Below are 23953 nucleotides of genomic sequence, written 5' to 3'. Positions count from 1 at the left end.
TTTCTATAATTTTTTTGTAGTCATATATTCCTAATCATTTCCACATTGTGCATTTAATCATACTAAATTTAATTCGTAATTTAGCATGAAAGTTGAACTGCGAACAAGATTTTATCCAATTAAACCAATTTAAGGTGTTTCTGACAGGGTTTATATTTCAACCTTTGTATTTTGAAGCTCCACAGAATCCTGTTCCATTATGTTTTACATTACGCTGAGTGAAATGTAAAATATTATTCTTGTGTCTACATACTGACAGGTTGGAGGGAAACCTGTTACAAGATTAACACTTTTTCTTTGCCCTTGTGTAGGACAATCACCCTGAGCTGGTGCTTATCACCCATCGTCAGGATGAGGTGAATGCTGCTTGGCAGCGACTGAAGGGCCTGGTACTGCAGCGACAAGGCAAGCTTTTTGGAGCAGCAGAGGTGCAACGTTTTAATAGGTGGGTCAGTTGATTAGTATGATCTGGCATAAGGACATGAAGCTTGACAAGAATGTCCTGAGTGCCAGAAAGAGAAATTAATTTCCTAGATTGCAGAAGTTGCTAATTTCTTTCTAGGAAACTATACAACTGGCTGCATGCCATATTTAATTTTAATCAATTAGTTTTTGAGTTATTTATTGCTCCAAGTCTTGCACAAAAAATTTCCACCCTGATATGTGAATATGATCAATTTTTCTCATGTCATCTCCTAATATTCATTCATTGTTTCAAATCTCATATTGCACACAAACCACAAGGTAATCCTCTTTTACTGCATGAATGCTTTTGCTTCTTGTGTATAAATAATTTGTACCATATTACCTATAATAATGTTTTTCACAGTAAAATAGCTGGGTATTGAATGGAAATGAAAGGGAAAGGTAGGTGCTTCCACCTGGGAAGAAATTAAAAAGTACTGGGCCAGATTAATTACATGGCATAAAGAGAACCTAAAATGAATGGTTTCTGTGTGTATGTGTGTTTATAAACTAGACCTGCAAAATGTAATTCTATATTAATGCATGTTGTGCTTGACAGGGATGTGGATGAAACAATTAGTTGGATTAAAGAGAAAGAACAGCTAATGGCATCAGATGATTTTGGACGTGACCTGGCTAGTGTGCAGACACTTCTCCGCAAACATGAAGGCTTAGAGCGAGATCTTGCAGCTCTGGAGGATAAGGTACTGCTGTTCAACTAGGATAATGACTTCTGACCTTTCAAATACTTATTTTCTTATACTTTCAAAATGCCTTCTTGGTTTCTGCAAAAAACTGATCTGTAAGGTGCCCAGCCCCTCAGGTCTGGTATATACTTGGAAATGTCAGGGGTCGATGTCAGTGTCATCAGAAAATATTGGTGTAATGATTTAAAAATTGTGAAGGACTGTGGTACTAATTTTTGTTCCTGGAAAGAATTATTTACATAGTCACTGAGGAGCTGTAGTAGCTGAGATCCAACCTTACAGGATTCGTAAATGTCATTTGTGCATTTCCAGTATTCTCTGTATAAGATGTGCATGTGTGACAACAGCATAAAATATAATTTTATTAATATGTAAAAAGAGTAATTAGTTCGCATCTTAGTTTGACTGGTAAGTCAAAGCTTAAGACCATAACAGCTCATTACAATTAATTATTACTTGCCAGTTATATGCCATTTATTGCTTCTCAAACACAAGCTGTAGTTGCATTGGTACCGGTTTTCTTTTGCTTATTGTGCAGGTGAAAGCACTGACTTCTGAGGCAGATCGCCTACAACAGTCACACCCACAGAATGCAGCCCAGATTCAGGTGAAACAAGAAGAACTCATTCAAAACTGGGAGCGAATCCGCACCTTGGCAGCACAGAGGCATACACGTCTTGATGACTCATACAGGTGAAAGCAGAAGTGAAAGATTTAAGAACTTGCATGGAGACTCGTTGCGAGGGAGTGAAACAAGAGAGTTTGCATCTAGTGTACAATTTATTAAGTATGGTGCAGTTTACAAACCTTTTATTGTAGCAGTGATAAATAGACCATCTGCCTTAAATTCTGCATTTTATAAATCAAGGCCCATTTTGCCTCTGCAGCTGCAAATGTGGCATTTTGACTTTTTTAACTAGCAAAATTTGACTGCAAATGCCACTTATGTTGCTAATAGAAAGCTACAGCACAGAGGGGTTTGGGAATCCTTGTGCATGAATCCCAAAAAGCTAGCATACAAGTTCAGCAGGTAATAGGGAAGGCAAATGGAATGTTGGCCTTTGGCTGGGATTTTCCTGCACTGTCGCAGGCGGGACCCGCCATGGGCAAGGTGGCGCCTCAGCCAGAAGTCCACTGAGTTGTGGTGGGACCGGAAAATCCTGTCCTTTATTTCAAAGGGAATGGAGTATAAAAATAGGGAAATCGTGCTGAAACTATTCAAGGCAGTAGTTAGACCGAGAATACTGTGAACAGTTTTGGTCCCCTTATCTAAGGAAAGATAAACTGGCATCGGAGGCAGTCCATAGAATGTTCTCTAGGTTGATCCTGAGTATGAAGGGATTTTCTTATGAGGAGAGTTTGAGTAGGTTGGGCCTGTATTCATTGGAGTTCAGAAGAATGAGAGGCGACCTTATTGAAATATATAAGATTCTTAGGGGGCTTGACAGGGTAGATGCTGAGAGGTTGTTTCCCCTTCTGGGAGAGTCTAGGACCATAGGGCATGATCTCAGATTAAGATAAGGGGTTGCCTTTTTAAGACAGATGAGGACGAATTTTCTTCCCTCAGAGGGTGGTGAATTCTTTACTGCAGAACGCTGTAGAAGCTGGGTGGTTAAGTATACTCAAGGAGATAGATTTTTAATCAGTAAGGGAATCAAGGGTTATGGGGAAAAGGTAGCAAAGTGGTGTTGAGGATTATCAGATCAGCCATGATCTCATTGAATGGTGGAGTGGACTCAATGGGCCTACTTCTGGTCTTACATTTTATGGTCTTGTGGCCTACCACCAAAGTTTTAAAATTTGGGAACTCATGAAAAGAAATTAAGCAATGGTTCATCAATTTTACAACTTTTATGTTGTCTTGAACTTTGAGCAGGTAGTTTATGCTTTCTGCTAATATAAAACAATTCAGGGAAAATGGAAACGTTTTCATGCACGGGATGATTAGCATCACTAAACCTACCTCTGCTGTTTAAACCCTTGATTGGGATTTTCAGGGCCTGCCCACGCCTGAATTGTCTGGCCCCAGCGAAAACCAATGGACTTCCGGCTGGCTTGCCGGGTCCCCTAGAGCAGGACCAGACAATCTGGGCTCTAATCTATGCTTTTGGTGCCTCCAGACTCTCTCATTCCAATGTTTTCTTGGTTGGTCTTCCACCTTTCATAAACTTGAATTTATGAAAACTTTTTGCACTTAGTTTACAAACTTGTACCATGTCTAGCTCACCCATCAGTCCTTTGTGCATTGACCTACATTAGCTCCCAGTTTTTAAAATTCTTATCCTCATTTTCAACAATTTCCATGGCCTTGTCTTACAACCGTCCAAGAACTTAGTGCTTCTGCAACTCTCACCTCTTGAGTATCCACACTCCTTTCTTCTGCCCAGTAGCAGCCATGCCTTCAGCCATCTATATTCTAAAGCTCTGCAATATCATTCCTAAACCTGGCCCACCTTCCTCTTCTCCATTAAAACCATCCTTAAAATCTACCTCTATGACTTAGCTTTTACCAACATCTCCTCTTTTGGTAAAAGCAAAAAACTGCGAATGCTGGAAATCCAAAACAATAACAAACATACCTGGAAAAACTCAGCAGGTCTGGCAGCATCTGTGGAGAGGAACACAGTTAACATTTCGAGTCCATGTGACTCTTCAACAGGACTAAGTAAAAATAGAAGAGAGGTGAAATATAAGCTGGTTTAAGGGTGGGTGGGACAGGTAGAGCTGGATAGAGGGCCAGTGATAGGTGGAGATAAACCAAAAGATGTCATAGACAAAAGGACAAAGAGGTGTTGAAGGTGGTGATGTTATCTAAAGTAATGTGCTAATTAAGGGTAGAAAGCAGGACAAGCAAGGTACAGATAGCCCTAGTTGGGGTGTGATGAAGGAATCAAAAAAGGCTAAAAGGTAGTGATAAAACAATGAAAAGGAAATACATTTAAAAATAATGGAAATAGGTGGGAAAAGAAAAATCTATATAAATTATTGGGAAAAAAGAGGGGGATCGGAAAGGGGGTGGGGATGGAGGAGAGAGCTCATGATCTAAAATTGTTGAACTCAATATTCAGTCCGGAAGGCTGTAAAGTGCCTAGTCGGAAGATGAGGTGCTGTTCCTCCAGTTTGTGTTGAGCTTCACTGAAACAATGCAGCAAGCCAAGGACGGACATGTGGGCATTAGGGCAGGGTGGAGTGTTGAAATGGCAAGCGACAGGGAGGTCTGGGTAATGCTTGCGGACAGACCGAAGGTGTTCTGCAAAGCGGTCACCCAGTCTGCATTTGGTCTCTCCAATGTAGAGGAAACCGCATTGGGAGCAACAAATGCAGTAGACTAAATTGAGGGAAGTGCAAGTGAAATGCTGCTTCACTTGAAATGAGTGTTTGGGCCCTTGGATGGTGAGGAGAGAGGAAGTAAAGGGGCAGGTGTTGCACCTTCTGCAGTTGCATGGGAAGGATCTGTGGGAGGGGGTTGAGCTGTAGGGGGTGATGGAGGAGTGGACCAGGGTGTCCCGGAGGGAACTATCCCTGCAGAATGCCGCCGGGGGGTGAAGGGAAGATGTATTTGGTGGTTGCATCATGCTGGAGTTGGCGGAAATGGTGGAGGATTTGAATGTGGAGGCTGGTAGGGCGATAAGTGAGGACAAGGGGGACCCTATCATGGTTCTGGGAGGGAGAGGAAGGTGTGAGGGCAGGACATGTGCCGGACATGGTTGAGGGCACTGTCAACCACCATGGGTGGAAAACCTCGGTTAAAGAAGAAGGAAGACATGTCAGAGGAACTGTATTTGAAAGTAGCATCGTCAGAACAGATGCGACGGAGGCGAAGGAACTGAGAGAATGGGATGGAGTCCTTACAGGAAGTGGGGTGTGAGGAGCTGAAGTTGAGGTGGCTGTGGGAGTCGGTAGGCTTGTAATAGATATTGGTGGACAGTCTATCACCAGAAATTGAGACAGGTCAAAGAAGGGAAAGGAAGTGTCAGAGATGGACCTTTGGCTTCTCCTTTCTCCTCCTTTGGCTTGGTGATGATTCTTTTGAATGGGAGTTTGATAGTTGCTTGGCAAAGGGAGAATATTAACAGTTACAGAGAATAAAGATGACACTGGAATTAAATTTATGAAGGAAAAAAACTGGCATCCTTGATGTTTTAAATTATCTGATTCTCTGCTACAATGTTCTTTGACACTGCAGTGTGATTTGGCATATTGCTAATCAGTAATAACATTGTTTAGAGCAGTACTACTTTTTACTTAGACTGCAGCGTTTCCTGGCTGATTTCCGTGACCTGACCAGCTGGGTGACTGAAATGAAAGCTCTCATCAGTGCTGATGAATTGGCGAATGACGTGGCTGGAGCAGAGGCGTTGCTCGACAGACATCAGGAGCACAAGGTGATTCTAGTCCTCTGATATCATTCTGCTTGTGCAGGCACTTGCACTGAAAGTTTAGTAAAGTCAAATCAGAGTTTCAAATGTAATACAGTACATTTGACTGGAAAATGTTCATTCTTTTAGGGAAGAAAACAGAATAGTGTATACCAAACATTTGTAATTGAATGTTGTGTAGGACTCTGATTTGCACATTTTGAGAAGTTTTATACCCGTTTTGGGCAGGCTGCTTATTCAGAATGTCTAGATCAATTTTTATTTCTTGTTTATTGGGGCTTAAATTCACAAAGCACGGCAAAGACATTCTGCAGTGCACAACCACAAAGGCGTACAATGAAGACCTAATAGAGATTATAATAATGAATAGGTGGGGCTTATAGATGTCTTTAGTTGCGTTTAAATGACCTGAGCAGCAAGTTACAAATCTTGTGATTTGTATATCTGAATGTGTTGTTTTCAGGGTGAAATTGATGCTCATGAGGACAGTTTCAAGGCTACAGATGAAGCAGGACAGGCCCTGCTCAGTGGTGGGCATTATGCATCTGATGAAGTCCGTGAGAAGGTACAGTACACCAGTAATGAACCTCCACGTTCCTTACCTTTTTTTTAGTTTGTGACAACAAATCTTTTTAAAATGATGGGAAATCTGTTTGTATTTAACATAATGAGAAAACTTTGCAAAGCCTATCTTTTTGGATGGGAAAATGTTTCAGAAAAGATTAATTCCTGAATCTTAGCATAATTTATACTGCAGCTGAATGAGAGTGTTTGTGAACTGTTGTGATCACTGGGGAATTTATTCCCTTTTCAAGGTAAGTAAAACCAGCTTATCCTTGTGGATATATTTTTAGCCTGCCTGCTCTAAAGGACATGCAGTTTCCCTCATCCATATTTCACTTTGCAGGTGCTCCCTCCAGCACATGCACCTTTTACAGCCAAGTGTAGATCAGACATGCCTCCTCCCAGGTCAATGCTATTTTTGGTTGGCCTCCTGAACTGTCGCCTTTTCCAGTTTGTTCACTACCCTATGAAGAAGTGCCTAGTTTCTCTACTCTCATCTCACTCTAAACACCATGGTTGTAGTCTGAAATATCATGGTTGTAGTCTGAAATGAAGGTTCAAAACTGTTAGGCTTAACTTCAAAATATTCCAAGATGTTTGTGAGAGTTGGAGAGACTGATGACCAGTAAAAAAGAACTTTGAGGGCAGGATTTTGGGATGGCAGTGTTTCCCGCCCTGCCACCCAAGGGGTCAGTGGGGAAAGCACCTTCGCAGCCACCCTGCTTTGGAGAGCTGCTGGCCAATCTGATTGGCTGGCAACTCTGTAGTCCCGGCAGTGGTCAGGACTGGCACTACAAGCTATCCTCAGATTATATGTCACAGGACCAGGTAAGTGTGGGGAAGGGGAGCTGAGGCCAAGGGAGAGGCGGTTAGGGGTCTTGATGGAGAGGCTGGGGGAGGAGAGGGCAGAAGTTGGGTGCGGTGGCCATAAGACGTAGAAGCAGAAGTAGGGAATTCGGCCCATTGAATCTGCTCCACCATTCAATGAGATCGTGGCTGGTCTGATTATACTCAACTCCACTTTCCTGCCTTTTCCCCATAACCCATGATTTCCTTACAGATTAAAAATCTATCTCAGCCTTGAATGTACTTAACGACCCAACCTATACGGCCCTCTGCAGTAAAGAATTCCACAGATTCACTACCCTCTGAGCGAAGAAATTCGTCCACGTCTGTCTTAAATGGGCGACCCCTTACTTGAACCCTTACATTGAGATTATGCCCTCTGGTCCTAGACTCTCCCACAAGGGGAAACAACTTCTCAGCGTCTACCTTGTCAAGTCCCCTATGAATCTTATATGTTTTGATATGGCTGCATTTGGTTCTTCTGAACTCCAATGAGTACAGGCCCAACCTACTCAACCTCTCCTCATCATAATAAAATCCCTCCATACCCGGGATCAACCTAGTGAACCTTCTCTAGACTGCTTCTGATGCCAGTGTATCTTTCCTTAGAAAAGGGGACCAAAATTGTTCACAGTACTCTAGGTGTGGTTCTAACTAGTGCCTTGAATAGTTTCAGCAAGATTTCTCTATTTTTATACTCCCATTTTCTTTGAAATAAAGGCCAACATTCCATTTGTCTTCCCTACTAGTTGCTGAACTTGTATGCTAGCCTTTTGGGATTTATGCACAAGGACCCCTAAATCCTTTTGTGCTGCAGCTTTCTGCCGTCTTTCTCCATTTAAATAATATTCTCCTCTGTTCTTTCTGCCAAAGTGCATAACCTCTCATTTTCCCATATTATATTCCATCTGCTAAGTGGTGGCTGATGTGAAACAGGGACCCTTGAAGGAGGTGCCACTCCAACCTGGCCCTTGGCAGGGTGACCTTGCCAGGCTTCTCCCCTGACTTGAACCCCTCCCGCCAGCCTCAAAAATGAGACAGGGCAGGAAATGGCCACTTGAGGGCCTCAACTGGGGTGGGGCTGCCCTGGGCCTTGCCTGTCACCCAAAAAATTGTGGATAGTTCTTGGAAAGGCCACCTGGAGAATTTTATGGGGCCTCCTGCCTGTGAGGGACCAAAAAATTCTGTGCTAGGAGTCATCATGCTGGATTTACTGATGGCCAACCATTTGGAAAGTGGGATTAATGATCCCTTCAAATAAATTGAACCCTGTGTTGCAGAACTGACTAGGTCTGACAGTAATTTTCTTTTTTACTATTATTATTCACTTATGTAATTTTTTAATGAAGAGCAATGTACCAGAAGTGAATTTCCATATGAAGATAAAGTGAATTGAATGTTGATTAGCAACATAACAAAATATATAATTATTTTATTAATTCAGAGCATTTGCTTTCCATTTCTCCTGCTGCTCACCCCACCCTACATTTTTCTTTATTCATTCACGGGATGTGGGCTTTGCTGGCTGGGCCAGCATTTACTGGAATTGCCCTTAAGAAGGTGGTGGAGAGCTGCCTTCTTGAACTGCTGCAGTCTGTGGTTCAGGTAACCATAGCACTGCTAGGAAGGGAGTTCCAGGATTTGGACCCAGTGACAGCGAAGGAACGGCGATATATTTTCAAGTCAGGATGGTGAGTGACTTGGAGAAGAAGTTCCAGGTGGTGTGTTCCCACCTATCTGCTGCCCTTGTCCTTCTAGATGACAGTGGTCGTGGGTCTGAAAGGTGCTGTTGAAGGAGCCTTGGTGAATTCCTGCAAAGCATCTTGTAGATAGTACTCACTCCTGTCTACTGTGCGTCGGTGGTGGAGGGAGTGAATGTTTGTGAGTGTGGTGCCAATCAAGTGGGCTGCTTTGTCCTGGATGGTGTCAAGCTTCTTGAGTGTTGTGGGAGCTGCACCTGTCCAGACAAATGAAGAGTATTCCATCACACTCCTGACTTGTGCCTTGTAGATGGTGGACAGGCCTTAGGGAGTCAAGAGTTGGGTTACTCATCACATGATTCCTAGCCTCGAACCTGCTCCTGTAGCCACAGTATTTATATGGCTAATCCAATTCAGTTTCTGGTCAATGGTAACCCCCAGGACGTTGACAGTGGGGTATTCAGTGATGGTAATGCCATTGAACATCAAGGGGCAATGGTTAGATTCTCTTATTGTAGATAGTCATTGCCTGACACTTGTGTGGTGAGAATGTTACTTGCCACTTGTCAGCCCAACCCTGGATATTGTCCAGGTCTTCTGCATTTGGACATGGACTGCTTCAGTATCTGAGGAATCGCAAATGGTGCTGAACATTGTGCAATCATCAGCGAACATACCCACATCTGACCTTATGATGGGAGGAAGGTCATTGCTGAAGCAGCTGAAGATGGTTGGGCCGAGGACACTACCCTGAGGAACTCCTGCAGTGATGTCCTGGAGCTGAGATGACTGACCTCCAACAACCACAACCATTTTCCTTTGTGTAGGTATGACTCCAGCCAGTGGAGTTTTCCCCCCGATTCCCATTGACTCCAGTTTTGCTAGGGCTCCTTGATGTCACACTCTGCCAAATGCTGCCTTGAGGTCAAGGGCAGTCACTCTCACCTCACCTTCGAGTTCAGCTCTTTTGTCCATGTTTGAACCGACGCTGCAATGAGGTCAGGAGTTGAGTGACCTTGGTGGAACACAAACTGAGCGTCAGTGAGTAGGCTATTGCTAAGCAAGTTCCACTTGATAGCACTATTGATGACTCCTTCCATTACTTTAGAGATAGAGAATAGACTGATGGGGTGATAACTGGCCAGGCTGGATTTGTCCTGTTTTTGTGTACATTACATACTTCGGCAATTTCCCGCATAGCCCGGTAAATGCCAGTGTTGTAGCTGCACTGGAACAGCTTGATTAGGGGTACAGCAAATTCTGGAGCACAAGTCTTCAGTTCTATTACAGGAATATTGTCAGGGCCCATAGCCTTTGCAGATTCCAGTGCCTTCAGCTGTTTTTTGATATCACATGGAGTGAATCGAATTGGCTGAAGACTGGCATCTGTGATGCTGGGGACCTCGGAGGAGGCTGCGATAGATCATCCACTCGGCACTTCTGGCTGAAGATTGTAGTAAATGCTTCAGCCTTGTCTTTTGCACTGATGTGCTGGGCTCCTCCATCATTGAGGATGGTGAAATTTGTGGAGCCTTCTCCTCCAGCGAGTTGTTTAATTGTCCACCACCATTCACGACTGGATGTTGCAGGACTTCAGAGCTTAGATCTGATCTGTTGGTTGTGGGATCACTTAGCTCTGTCTATCACTTGCTGCTTATGCTGTTTGGCACACAAGTAGTTCTGTGTCATAGCTTCACCAGGTTGACTCCCTATTTTTAGGTATGCCTGGTGCTGTTCCTGGCATGCCATCCTACACTTTTCATTGAGCCAGGGTTGATCCCTTGGTTTGATTGTAACCGTAGAGTGGGGGATATGCCAGGTCATGAGGTTATAGATTGTATTTGTATACAGTTCTGCTGATGGCCTACAGCACCTCATGGATGCCCAGCCTTGAGTTGCTAGATCTGTTCGAAATCTACCCCATTTAGCACGACAGTGCCTCACAACACGATGGAGGGTATCCTCAATGTGAAGGTGGGACTTCGTCTCCACCACTCTTACTGATACTGTCATAGACAGGCACATCTGTGGCAGGCAGGCTGATGAGGATAAGTCTGTTTTTCCCTCTTGTTGGTTCTCTCACCACCTGCCGCAGACGCTGTCTAGCGGCTATGTCATTTAAGGCTCGGTCAGTAGTGGTGCTACGGAGCCACTCCTGGTGATGGACATTGAAGTCCCCCACCCAGAGTACATTCTGTGCCCTTACCACCCTCAATGCTTCCTCCAAGTGGTGTTCAACATGGAGGAGTGCTGATTCATCAGCTTAGGGATGGTGGTATGTGGTAATCAGCAGGAGGTTTCCTTGCCCATGTTTGACCTGATGCCATGAGATTTCATGGGGTCTGGAATCAATGTTGACGACACCCTTCTGACTGTATACCACTGTGCTGCTACCTCTGCTGGACCTGTCCTGCCAGTGGGACAAGGTATACCCAGCGATGGCGATGATGGTTTCTGGGACATTATCTGTAATGTGGGTGACTGGCTTGAGTAGTCTGTGAGACAGCTCTCCCAATTTTGGTACTAGCCCCCAGAAGTTAGCAAGGAGGACTTTGCAGGGTCGACAGGGCTGAGATTGCCTTTGTCATTTCCGGTGCCTAGGTCGATGCCAGGTGGTCCACCCAGTTTCATTCCTTTTTTGTGACTTTGTTACAACTGAGTGGCTTCCTAGGGCAGTTAAGAGCCACCACACTGCAGTGTGGTCTGGAGTCACGTGTAGGCCAGACCAGGTAAGGATGACCGATTTCCTTCCGGATGGGTTTTTACAACAAACAATGGTTTCATGGTAATCATCAGATATCTAGATTTTTATTGAATTCAAATTCCATCATCTGCTGTGGCGGGATTCGAACCCGGGTCTGCAGAGCATTACCCTGGATTACTAGCCCAGTGACAATATCACTGCACCACTACCTCCCCCTGAGTGAATTGGGAGCAGGCAAGACTATTTGGTTGCCACTTTATTTATTATGACGACCAAACCCTTTTTTTTCCCTCTCACCTGACTAAACATTGAAAATGTTTGGACATGGCTCTCTTTAGGTTTGTGTGTACACGTTTGCAGTATTTTTATGTTCTTTCGTATGTTGAAAACGATGGCTGTAAATGTTTGTTGATTCTTGTTGTTTAGCTTGGAATCCTTGCTGAGGAGAAAGTTTCTCTGCTAGATTTATGGGAACTCCGTAGGCATCAATATGAGCAGTGCATGGATCTGCAGCTCTTCTACCGTGACACTGAGCAGGTGGACAACTGGATGAGCAAGCAAGAGGTGAGTGTGTCTTTTGGATAGCAGTGTAGACATCATTCACTTATGTCTCTGGTGCATGATGAAATTCTGAAGTGGTAAGTGTAACATAGACTGCCTCATTATTCTGAGGAATTAAAGGATCCTATCCAAACCTTATCTATACTTTAAGATGAAAACATTTTGATGATTTCTTGTGTAACATATTTTCAAGAGACTTCAGAGAACTATAATTTTATGGAATTCATTTTTTTTTAAAAAGTCTTCAGCGAATAAATTTTGTGGTTGAAGTGTATGAGGGTGTAGAGGATATATCTCAGTATGATGAGGGAGGACCGATCTCCATGTTGATACCTGTATGTCTACTGGATAGTTGGATGTTTTGGGTGTACAAGTGCAGTAGTATTACAGATGGCTGATTAGATTGTAGGATAATGAAGAGATTAGTCCAAAAATGTATCCATTGGACACCAGGATATTGGAGGAACCTCAACTTGCTGCATAAGGAGCAGTGCAGTGGTATTATTTTTCTAATATGTTTGCATGTTTATGTAGAAGAAATTTATCCTCTCCACAAATGGCCATCTCAAACCATTACAAATCAAATTGTTTTTCTCTGTGGTTTGGCCAAACCAAATCCACTTTCCTTTTTAAAAAAAAAAGGACCATCCATTATCAAAATGTTAGTTGTCATTTAGTTTTCTAATGTTTTACAATGCCATCTTGAGCAATAAATTTGAGCTATTAGGATGTAAAGCCTCCTGAATATGTTATTCCATCGCTCGGTACCGTTCCTGTCAGAAAGCAACAGCAGGTAAATGTCGTGGATTGCTATTATACCCAGCTGAGAATTTTGTATGAATCTTGTCTTTGCACAGGCTTTCTTGTTGAATGAAGACTTGGGAGATTCACTGGACAGTGTAGAAGCACTTCTGAAAAAGCATGAAGATTTTGAAAAGTCCCTTGGTGCTCAAGAAGAGAAAATTACGGTATGTTTGCCAAGTATGTTCCAGTTCCTCCATATTCTTTACAATCACTTCTACTTTTCAATTTTAACCACTCTATTTTTCTCTCATTTAGGCTTTGGAAGAATTTGCCACCAAGTTGATTCAGAGTGATCACTATGCAAAGGAAGATGTTGCAGCACGTCGTGATGCAGTAAATTTGAATTGTTTTATATTGTCAGCTTTTTAAGTGTTTTTGCTGATTTTTCACTTTTCAAGTCATATTTTAGTCCACTTCATATATAACCAGAAATAGGTAGAGTGGATGTCTTTCCCCTGGGATAGACTGAATTCATCGGCGCAGGAGGCCATTTGCATCATTCTGCTTGTGCCTGCTCTTTGAAAAAAAACTGTCCAGTTAGTTCCACTCTGCACTTTTTTCCCCCCAAACCCTGCAATTTTTTTTTCTTTCAAGTCTCTTTTGAAGTTACTATTGCATCCAGTTCCACCACCCTTTCAGGTAGTGCATTCCACGTCATAACTCAGTGTTTATATATAAAAAGAAACCTTCTCCTCGTCTTCTCTTCAACTTATAGTACCAACCTTTGTGTTATAGCTGCTGAGCCGTCGGAATGCTCTTCATGAGCGTGCCATGTTTCGGCGAGTAGCACTGGAGAACTCTTTCAGCCTGCAGCAGTTTTTCCGTGACTCTGATGAGCTGAAGAGTTGGATAAATGAGAAGATGAAAACTGCCACTGACGAAGCTCACAAGGTGAGACTATCCAGTTGTCTTGGGTGTAATTTATTGCATGCCCTGTAGTTCAATGCTGTGGGAATTGAGCAATTTTAAGATTGTATAGATCCATTCTTTAATAATAGTGCATCTGGAATTTGACTATCATCCATCACTCTGGAACACTTTGACCTAACAGGGGTTGTACAACAGTTCCCTGATTTGGATTAAAAAAAAATCTTATTTAAATAGAATTTAAAGTTAATTTGCAAAGTTGGATTTTGATTGGTTGTACCATGCAAATTGATGTGCTTTTATGGAATTAAATGAGTATAACTCCAACTTACTGCCTACTTTGTCCAAATTTAAAATCTGACGGCAAGCTTGTTACACAGTTTACTTGTAACGGACTAGTTTGAAATGTTGATGATACAGATGATACACTTGTAAAGTCTTTCTAACTTATTGATCTGGCCCAGGACCCCTCCAACTTGCAAGGAAAGGTTCAAAAACACCAGGCTTTTGAAGCAGAACTATCAGCCAACCAGAGTCGAATTGATACTCTACAGAAAGCTGGACAAGAGCTGATTGATGCCAATCACTATGCCTCAGATGAAGTGTCTGCCCGTATGAATGAAGTTATCTCTCTGTGGAAAAGACTGCTTGAGGCCACAGAAATGAAAGGTCAGGAAATAATAGATGTTTTGTATGAATTAAATGATCTCCTTGTCAAGAGCAGCCTTGCAATTAACATTTTCAATAAAGCATTTCTTCTTCTGATAACAGAAGGCACAGAGGGGAAAGTTTGATGTCAATTGTCTTTTATTTCTCCTAGTAAAGTGCCAACTCCCACTGAGTTCCAACATGTCAGGAATTTCCTCCAACTGGCCACTTTCGATGTATAAGGCCAGTTTCTTTTTATATTTGCTCATGGGATCTGAGCGTCACTGGCAAGGCCAACATTTGTTGTTGATCCCTAATTGCCTTTTGACAAGGTGGTGGTGAACTGGCTTCTTGAACTACTGCAATCCTTGTGTGGTATAACACCCACAACGGTGTTATAAAAGTAGTTCTAGGATTTTGAGCCAGTGATGGATGGTACACACTGCTGCTACTGTGCGCTGGTGGTGACGGAGTAAAAATATTCTCGTCATTTTCGTGACCCTTTTGTTTGTACACAGGCATTAAGCTACGTGAAGCCAACCAACAGCAACAATTTAACCGTAACGTAGAAGACATTGAACTCTGGTTGTATGAGGTTGAAGGTCACCTTGCTTCAGACGATTATGGAAAAGATCTGACTAGTGTGCAAAACCTGCAGAAGAAACATGCACTGCTGGAAGCTGATATTGCAGCACACCAGGTATGAAAATTGATCATAAGAAATAGGAGCATGAGTAAGTAATATAGTCCATCAACCCTGCTCTGCCAGTCAGTAATATGCTGATTGTGACCTTAGCTCCACTTTCCTGCTGGCCCCCCTTTTTGCCTATCCTCCTTAACTTTCTGTCAGTCTCAAAATCCGTCCAACTCAGTGACCCAGCCTCCACTGCTCTCTGAGGAAGAGAATTCCAAAGACTAACCACTTTCTGAGGGATGAAGTTCCTCTGCAGCTGTGTTTTAAATGGGAGACCCCTTATTTTTAAACTGTGCCCCATTGTTCTCCACAAGAGGAAACACCCTCCCAGAATCTACCCTATCAGGTTCTTTCAGAATCATATAAATGCTAATTATGTAATTCATTATCTTTCCAATTCCACCTTCTCTTCTTGAAGGTATTGATTACTTTCAGGGGTGCAGTTACATGAGCAATGGATGTGCTCTGGTTCCTCATCCAGATGATCATTGTTAATGTGTGACCCTTGGCAATGATTGTTAGCAACCTATTCAATGTCAGCGGTATATTCCAATCCTAGCCACATTTGTGCACCCTTTCTTAATTCCACCCAAGTGGTCACCAAGTTTGAATCTCTCCCTTTTCGATGTCCACACATGCACATAGGGATAGCTAAATAAAAGTCAGGAGTAGGAGCTGTGGCTAATTTTCATTTCCTAACCTCAGGGCATTGTTCAGTACCCATGTCTGGCTAAGATCAGTTAACGTAGCACAGAGCAGACATCAAACCTAGGACCTTCCTGGTCAGTATCATTCATATACTTGTGCGATAACCTCACCAAACTATCTTAGAATGTTTTGGTTTGTTTTTAATGAGATGAAGTTATTGTACAAAGTTTACATTTGACATTGTATTGCAGTTATTCAAATTTTTTATTGTTTACTTAAAAGCCATGCATTGTAAATCCTTTCATATAGGTTAACTTCTTGTTCCTATGAACAGTGTTAGTTAAGTAAAGTTGAATCCATTTCCAGTAATGCTGTTTTCTCCTGTTTAACTTCTGGTTCCAGCAGTTGTCCCAAAATCTTTTGTGATGGCGAATGTTGACCTCAAGTTAGACTCCTAAAGTCACTCCCTTGTATCATTCTTATACAGGATTTGGTGAAGGAGATTGACTTGCAGCTCTTAGGAATTGGTGGAAACACCACCTGTGAGGTTGGAGAGTGATTGAATCTGCTTTTTGTCTTTTGAGGAATTGTTTCCTCCTCTCAGTAACACCACACTCGCAATTTCTGTCATTCTTCTTTTGAGTTTGAACAGCATCTGTGCTGTAATATGAAATGTTCTGCAGAATTTTTTAAAAATCATTCTTTCACGGGATGTAGGCATCACTGGCTAGGTCAGTATTTATTGCCTATCCCTAATTGCCCTTGAGAAGGTGGTGGTGGTAAGCCCCTTGAACCGCTGCAGTCCATGTGGTGTAGGTACATCCACAATGCTGTTGGGAAGAGTGTTCCAGGATTTTGACCCGGTGACAGTGAAGGAATGGTGGTATGATTACAAATCAGGATGGTGTGTGGCTTGGAGGAAACTTGCAGGTGGTGTTCCCATGCATCTGCTGCCCTTGTCCTTTTAGGTGGTGGAAATTGCAGGTTTGGAAGATGCTGTCAAAGGAGCATTGGTGAGTTGCTGCAGTGGATCTTGTAGATGGTACACACTGCTGCCACTCACTTGATGGTGGAGGGAATGAATGTTTAAGGTGATGGATGAGGTGCCAATCAAGCAGGCTGCACTGTCCTGGATGGTGTCCAGCTTCTTGAGTGTTGTTGGAGCTCCATTTATCCAGGCAAGTGGAGAGTATTCCATCACACCCCGGCTTGTGCCTTGTAGATGGTGGACAGGCTTTAAGGAGTCAAAAGGTGAGTTACTCATCACAGAATTCCCTGCCTTTGACTTGCTGTTGTAGCTACAGTATTTAAATGGCTAGTTATGTTACATGGAAATAATGAGCTCAGTTTAATAAGGTCCTGCTAGTAATGGTTAGCAAATTTAAGTGGGGATCCAGCTGCTTCTCTGGAAACAAGTATTGTCAAAATTTAATGAAAGATTCTTTCACTTTGCACTGGTGGCAAATAGATAACAAAGTGGGAGGGAGCATAGACACCTGGTTATCACTTGAACATAGGAGTAAGTTGAATTCTTTTCACACATGGTTATTACAACAGGTGGTTATGTAATAGCTTTAATCTCATTTAAAAGAGAATCAAATAAGCATTTGGAAATGAAAACAGCATGAATACAGAAAAGGGCAGGAAAGTGGTGTTAGGTTGGATCACTCGAGTCGAAGAGTTAGTGCCAAATTGTTGTGGTGGTGTGAATATCATATACTTGTGCTGTATCACTATTAATGTCTACTGCTCAGTGCTGTTGATTATGGGACAACCCAGATGTTGATAGCTTAGTATGTTATACAAGCTACTAGTGGAACTATTCCGCAGGAAATTAGTCTTAACTCACAAGCCAGTGGCATATCAGATGTAGACAATGGCAGGTGTTCCATTTTCATTGGCTGTGCATGGAATGACATTAGTAACTAAGATAAGTCACCTTGTTCACCCTGTACTCCTGTTAAATGTTTTCTACTTGTATAATTTCATTTTGAAAAGAGATGCTCTAGATACTTCAGCTTGTAGATGGTGCTTAACTCTAAGAATAAAACTACTTTTTTTTCTCTGCTTGTAGGACCGTATTGATGGAATTAATATCCAAGCCCGGCAGTTCCAGGAAGCTGGGCACTTTGATGCTGACAATATTAAGAAGAAGCAGGAAACTTTGTTTGGTCGTTATGAGGCACTGAAAGATCCAATGGTGACTCGTAAACAGAAACTTGCTGACTCTCTTAGGCTTCAACAGCTCTTCCGTGATATTGAAGATGAAGAAACATGGATTCGGGAAAAGGAGCCAATTGCAGCTTCCACCAACAGAGGTCAGGGCAATTTCAGATGTTATTGAGGGTTTTCATTTTTTTCTCTAGAAGATTTTTATTTCTTCCCCCACATTTTATTCATTCTCTTCCTCCACTTCAAGACATAAGAGCAGGAGGAGGTAATTCAGCCTTTCAAGCTTATTCTACCATTCAGTGTGATCATGGCTGGCTGCTCTGCATCCTAACTCCATCTACCCTCCTTGGCTCCATATTCCTTAATAGCCTTGTTTAGCAGAAGTTTATCCATCTCACATTTAAAATTATAAATTGAGTTGATGTGTTGCTTTTTGTGGGAGGCAATTCTACACTTCCAATACCTTTTATGTGAGTATTTCCTGATTGGCTTGGCTCTGATTTTAAGCTTGTGTCTCCCCTGTCCTAGACTCCCCTCAACAATTCCTCTCAAAATGATAAGAAGCTCAAACAAATCACCCATTAACCTCTATATACCATTAGAATACAAGCCTAGTTTACATAATTTCTCATGATTTGACCCTTGGAGCCCGGTAAAGTTCTGATAAATCTGCACTGTACTACTTGTATTGACTACTTGCCTACTTATCAGGGCTCTTGCCCGAACAGTGGTCACTTATGTGAGGTACCGCAAGGTGCCTAACCCTAGTAGAATGCTTCCCAGCAAGAAATACATACCCTAGATTATACAAGAATAAGAAATATGCTGTGCATTGTAATGCATATTGGTGTGTTGTTTTTAACAACTAAAATCTTGTATTCCAGGAAAGGATTTGATTGGAGTTCAGAACTTGCTTAAAAAACACCAGGCACTCCAGGCGGAGATTTCTGGTCACGAACCACGTATCAAAGCCGTGGCCCAGAAAGGACAAGCAATGGTCGAAGATGGTGGGTGTCAATTAATAGGCAAAAATAATTGCTTTGGAGGTCCTATTATTTTCTAATATTATTACCTTCATAGGAAATAACAATAAACTTGTATAATTTATGTATAAAGCTGTAGTACCCTGAAAGGAATTGGATTTTGCCGTTAGGAGTCTGGTTAACATTTAGCAGGAGGCGACTTGTCAACTTCTTGCTCCCCTTATGCTTTTTTTTTTAGTAATAAGCCCTTGTTCAGCTTTGCTTCCCTTCCTGCAGGAAAGGAAGCAAATGTAAAAGTACTGAGGAGGAGAAAAATGGAGGAAAGAAATGTCTAAGAAATAAAAGAATAGGGGAGAGAACGAGAGACAGAAAAATGGTGAAGGAGAACAGTGAAAGGGGGAGGAGCCAGGAAGATTTTTTTGAAAATGGGAACAGTATCCTTGACTACAGGGGAGGTGAGAGGTTAAGTTTTTGGGCCCAGCCTGAAGAAAAATTTTAGAACTACTAAATGTAATTGTTTTATCAAATGTATTGTCAAGGATGACAGATTTCTATTGCATATGTCCATCAACAATCATAATTTCATCTCCCTGGCCTGTGAAAGATGAGGCCAGTTGTGCAACCTCTTTGTTGCTCCAGCTGAGATTAGCTAACTCACTGGAGGCTGGAAACATTCTTCTTTGTTACAGCTCAGTATCATATTGTGCATCATTTGCTTGCTATGCCAATATGCATATAGATTTTGCAATTGTATGGAGCTTGTAACAAAGCTAAGGAGAAAGAAGAGGGTTGATTATAGAGTAATGATGTTAGTCTTTAATTGCAATTGTGCCACCTTACACTATTTTGATGGGTTTTTTTTCAATTTTGTTAATGTTACTTCAGAGACAGTTTATTGAAAAATTAAAAACCATAATAGTGTATGAACCTTGGTATCACTCTACATGAAGGGATAAAAAGTTAAAAATAGTCAGATCTGAATTTCTAATTGTGGAAGCTCTTTGGATAGAAGGAATTGTTATTGGGGGCCAGCAAGGCAGGGAATTCACAAATAAACTTGTTGAATAAAATTGGAGCACCAATGAAGAGAAAGATATGAGTAATTTGTTTTACTTGTTGAAATTTCCTTACAACCTTTTTATTTTTATTTTGCTTTTTCTCAGGTCATTTTGCCAGTGAGGATGTGAAAAGCAAGCTGAATGACCTGAATCAGAAGTGGGACTCCTTGAAAGCAAAGGCTGCGCAGAGGCGCCAGGATTTGGAAGACTCGCTGCAGGCTCAACAGTACTTTGCTGATGCTAATGAGGCAGAGTCCTGGATGAGGGAGAAGGAACCTGTTGTTGGTAGCATTGACTATGGGAAAGATGAAGACTCAGCTGAGGTGAGGCTTTTTTTATGTTTCTTTAAAATAAAGTTATCTTTATGAAATTGCAATTCCATTAGTTGAAATGAGATGAAGCAAAAGGATCTTTCTCTATCACAGTTCCACATACCAAAGCTATAGATATTGAATATTATTTCAGCCTACAACTCTTGCTTCCCCTATGGCCAGTGAGTTGCCTCTGGGGCTGACCTTGGTGCTCTCAGCTCATTGGCATTGAACAAATGGTGATCCTATTTCTGGGCCCCTATTCTCAGACAACCATTGGAATAAGATTATAGTAGATCTGCTAATTAATTTTTTAAAATTCTGATGTATTTGGTTGTTTAAAAACTTGCCTTCAAACGCTGAAATGGTAGCTATTTTATTTTTGTCACTTATTCGTTGTGCAGAGGGTGGGGGGGGCGTTGCAGCTGAAGGAATTCAATGTTTGTCACTTTTTTTGTAAATATAACAAAACAATTTTTACCTGTAAATTATCACCCTATCTTTTCCTTCTCCTCTGGAGATATTGGGGCAATTTTGATAATATAATAATATTGAAGTAATTGGAAATGAAATTCATGAGAGATATATAATGGGAAGCTGATCTGATGTTACCGGTCAAAATTACTCAATTAAGTCTTTACTGTGGTACAGTTCCATGGGTGTCAATAACCTAGATATTTCATCCATATTACATTTCCTACATTACAACAGTGTCTAAGTACTTCATTGCCTGTAAAGCCCTTTGGGACATCCTTAGGTTAGGAAAGTTACTGTATAAATGCAAGTCTTATTTTCTTCTATGAAATTATTCATATGCGACCCTCATTGCGGCCTGTTTGGCTTCGGGCATCATCACAGATAAACCTGAACTGGTCTTTACTGTGTGCCTCTAGCAAGGATCTTGGATAGTAATTAGGAGTCAGAAACTTGGCCATTTTCTTCACTTCATAATCCAACTGACTAGTTAGTGGGCCCCTACCATTACCCCAAAAAAGAGAAACTAGCAACGTGATTAGAATTAGGCCTGAAATCCGGTATAGTTTAGTGAATTGTGGGACAGAATGACCTGAGCCATTAGTGGAATCTCTACCTCCATTCTGCATTCTGTTTCTGCAGTAGTTCTTGCGTTGATTTTTAATAAACCGTACAAGTGGTTACTATAAACATTATTGAGTTTGTTTTTTTTATCTAGGCCCTACTGAAGAAGCATGAAGCTCTGATGTCTGATCTAATTGCATATGGAAGCAGCATTCAGGCACTGAAGGAACAAGCTCAAGCCTGTCGTGTAAGGAATTATAAACAGTTTTTGTCGTTTTGCCGTAATTTAAATCCAAATTTGAAAAAAACCATTTAAAGCATTCTTACAGATTTGCCTTTTCTAACGTAATTATTGTAGGGTATCAGAAAGCCAATCATACACTTATCTGATGTAGTTCAGCCCACAGTAAGAATTCATTTTGTACTATATAATTGGTGGATCTGGTACTCAAAATTTGCCCTGCAGTTGATTAGCAAATCTCTACTCACTTCCCTCTCTTTAGCAACAAGTGGCTCCCACAGATGATGAAACTGGAAAAGAACTGGTTTTGGCATTGTATGATTACCAGGAGAAGAGCCCTCGTGAAGTGACCATGAAAAAAGGGGATATTCTTACCCTGCTAAACAGCACTAACAAGGTAAGAAATTGCCAGGATTTGAGATGATGGAAAATTATCAGTTAAGAAGCAGAGTGGTGTTTAGTTTGTTCCATTCATATAAATAAACAATCTGGTTAAATACTTACCACACTGTTGTTTTGATATTTGTTTCTTTTGAATATTCCGGTGATTGATGCTCATCTTCAGATGGTTTATTATTATCCGTTTAGCAACAGTCTATTTGGAGTTGTCACAAGGTTTCCTCTATCCTTTTATAGTGGTTTGACATAATGCCTTTGTTCTGGGTGTCATTATATTTCAGTGCTTTAGAAGTTGACAATAGCCAATACTGTTATTTGCCTGCTGCTTTTTAGTTTATGCTCAACATTAACTGTTGTCTTTGGGGACTATTCCTGAAACCTTTTAAAGCTCTAAGGAAATGGCAGTTTATGCTAGTCATATCTGTCTTTGCTGCAGGATTAAAATTGCACCTGAAGTAGTGATATACTCACTTTTTACTGAGTTATGGAATGAATCAACATGGATTTACTTTATCCAGATATGCTTAAGCATGCCTGAGGCCTTGCCGTGAATAACATAACATGGACCTGTTCGCACTCAGCCGAGCATTGTGAAGAATTTGCTTGTCCTTAGAATCAGCTCATTCAAAGCCTGTGTACTTTTGTTTTGAACAGTTGTTGATGTTTGTCCTTGATTTTATTTTAAAGGATTGGTGGAAAGTGGAAGTGAATGATCGTCAGGGCTTTGTTCCTGCTGCCTATGTTAAGAAATTGGACCCAGCACAGTCTGCATCACGTGAGAATCTGCTCGAGGATTCAAGCAGCATTGCAATGCGCCAGGATCAGATTGACAACCAGTGAGTAATTAGACCTGCCCTTTTGTGCCAGGTATATATTTTTGCAGTGGAGCATTTCATACCAAGTACTCCCCTCTTCCACTTTTTGGTTCACTTTTTGTGTACTTTTGTTGTGTGTTGGATAACTGCCCATAGCTATGCTAGTGCTGGCATTTGATAGTGGTATGTATCTTTGTTTTCTTGTAGGAAGATATTTAGCATTGTGGTATTGTCACTGACTAGCGTTCCAGAGATTCAGGGTAATACTCTGGGGTCCCGGGTTCAAATGCCACCACAGAAAATTTGGAATTAAAAGTCTGATGATGACCATGAAACCATTGGTGATTTTTGTCAAAACCCATCTGGTTCACTAATGTCCTTTAGGGAAGGAAATCTGCTGTCCTTACCTGGTCTGGCCTACATGTGACTCCAGACCCATAGCAATGTGGTTGACTCAAACTTTGAACAAGGACAATTAGAGATGGGCAATAAATGCTGGCCTAGCCAGTGACGCCCACATCCCATGACTGAGTTTTTAAAAATTGGCACCGTCACTAGTACTAGTTAAAATTCACAACATGTTTCTTTTTTGGTTGGAGGGCTTGTAGAAAGAAAAAGAGGGGAAGGAGCGTGGGATAAATTGGATAGTGCTCTCAAAGAGCTGACACAGGCACAATGGGCCACATGATTCCCTTCTGTGCTGTATAATTCATTTATAATGATATCATACGTCAGCCATCCTATGTACTTTACCATTTTTAAATTTCCGTTAATTTTCTTCTTCCCTTCCCTGCCCATTTAAAGACAGTGACCAGCACATGCAGCATTTTGTTATGTAGCTGAAGTGTCCATTTCTGTGTATGAATCAAACAGAATATGGCAGCCCATTCAGTCATTGTAGGTATTTCACCAAAACCAAATCATGTCCTGATGTGTTTTTACAGCAGGATTGAAAAAGTAAGGATCAGTTAGGTATGATAAGAAATAAGGAAATAGCACTGAAAATGTAGGTGAAATAGGCCCTGGACCTGTTAGCAGCATGCATCTGCAAATGCTGAAAGAAGTCAGAAAACAAATAGCAATGGCTTTGAACATCTTCTTTCAAAGAAACATGAATTTGGAAATTCTGTCAGAGCTTGAGGTTGTTGTTACAACTTCTGTTCAAGAAAGGAGGAGATGCATCATTAATTAACATTGGTAGTGGGTAAACCATTGGAAACCATAATACAAAATCCAATTAACGCTGACTTTAAAGGACATGAGTTAATTAGAAACAGACAGCACAGATTGTTTAAGAAGTAAATTTAGTGGTGTTATTTTGAGAAGATGAAGGAAATGTGTTTTTGGAT

The 23953-nt window shown here is 41.5% G+C and overlaps 1 protein-coding gene across 7 annotated transcripts in view; it reads left to right on the top strand.

Annotated features, from left to right (window-relative positions):
* The window catches only part of sptan1 (spectrin alpha, non-erythrocytic 1), a 114945-nt gene that overhangs the window by 24585 nt on the left and 66407 nt on the right, over positions 1-23953 (top strand). For all 7 annotated transcript variants that reach the window (XM_041193014.1, XM_041193015.1, XM_041193016.1 and 4 more), the window contains 17 exons: positions 312-445; positions 1025-1169; positions 1711-1865; positions 5422-5557; positions 6015-6116; positions 11792-11929; positions 12784-12894; positions 12986-13063; positions 13466-13621; positions 14062-14266; positions 14764-14945; positions 17662-17905; positions 18644-18766; positions 19906-20123; positions 21304-21396; positions 21653-21787; positions 22477-22625. In XM_041193014.1, coding sequence (XP_041048948.1) covers positions 312-445; positions 1025-1169; positions 1711-1865; positions 5422-5557; positions 6015-6116; positions 11792-11929; positions 12784-12894; positions 12986-13063; positions 13466-13621; positions 14062-14266; positions 14764-14945; positions 17662-17905; positions 18644-18766; positions 19906-20123; positions 21304-21396; positions 21653-21787; positions 22477-22625 — 2504 coding nt within the window. The remainder of the gene's footprint in view (positions 1-311; positions 446-1024; positions 1170-1710; positions 1866-5421; positions 5558-6014; positions 6117-11791; positions 11930-12783; positions 12895-12985; positions 13064-13465; positions 13622-14061; positions 14267-14763; positions 14946-17661; positions 17906-18643; positions 18767-19905; positions 20124-21303; positions 21397-21652; positions 21788-22476; positions 22626-23953) is intronic.

Source organism: Carcharodon carcharias, chromosome 8 (assembly GCF_017639515.1).
Source record: "Carcharodon carcharias isolate sCarCar2 chromosome 8, sCarCar2.pri, whole genome shotgun sequence".
NCBI classification, from domain to species: Eukaryota; Metazoa; Chordata; class Chondrichthyes; order Lamniformes; family Lamnidae; genus Carcharodon; species Carcharodon carcharias.
The sequence above is the reverse complement of the archived record's forward strand: the minus strand, read 5'-3'. Positions and strand labels throughout refer to the sequence as shown.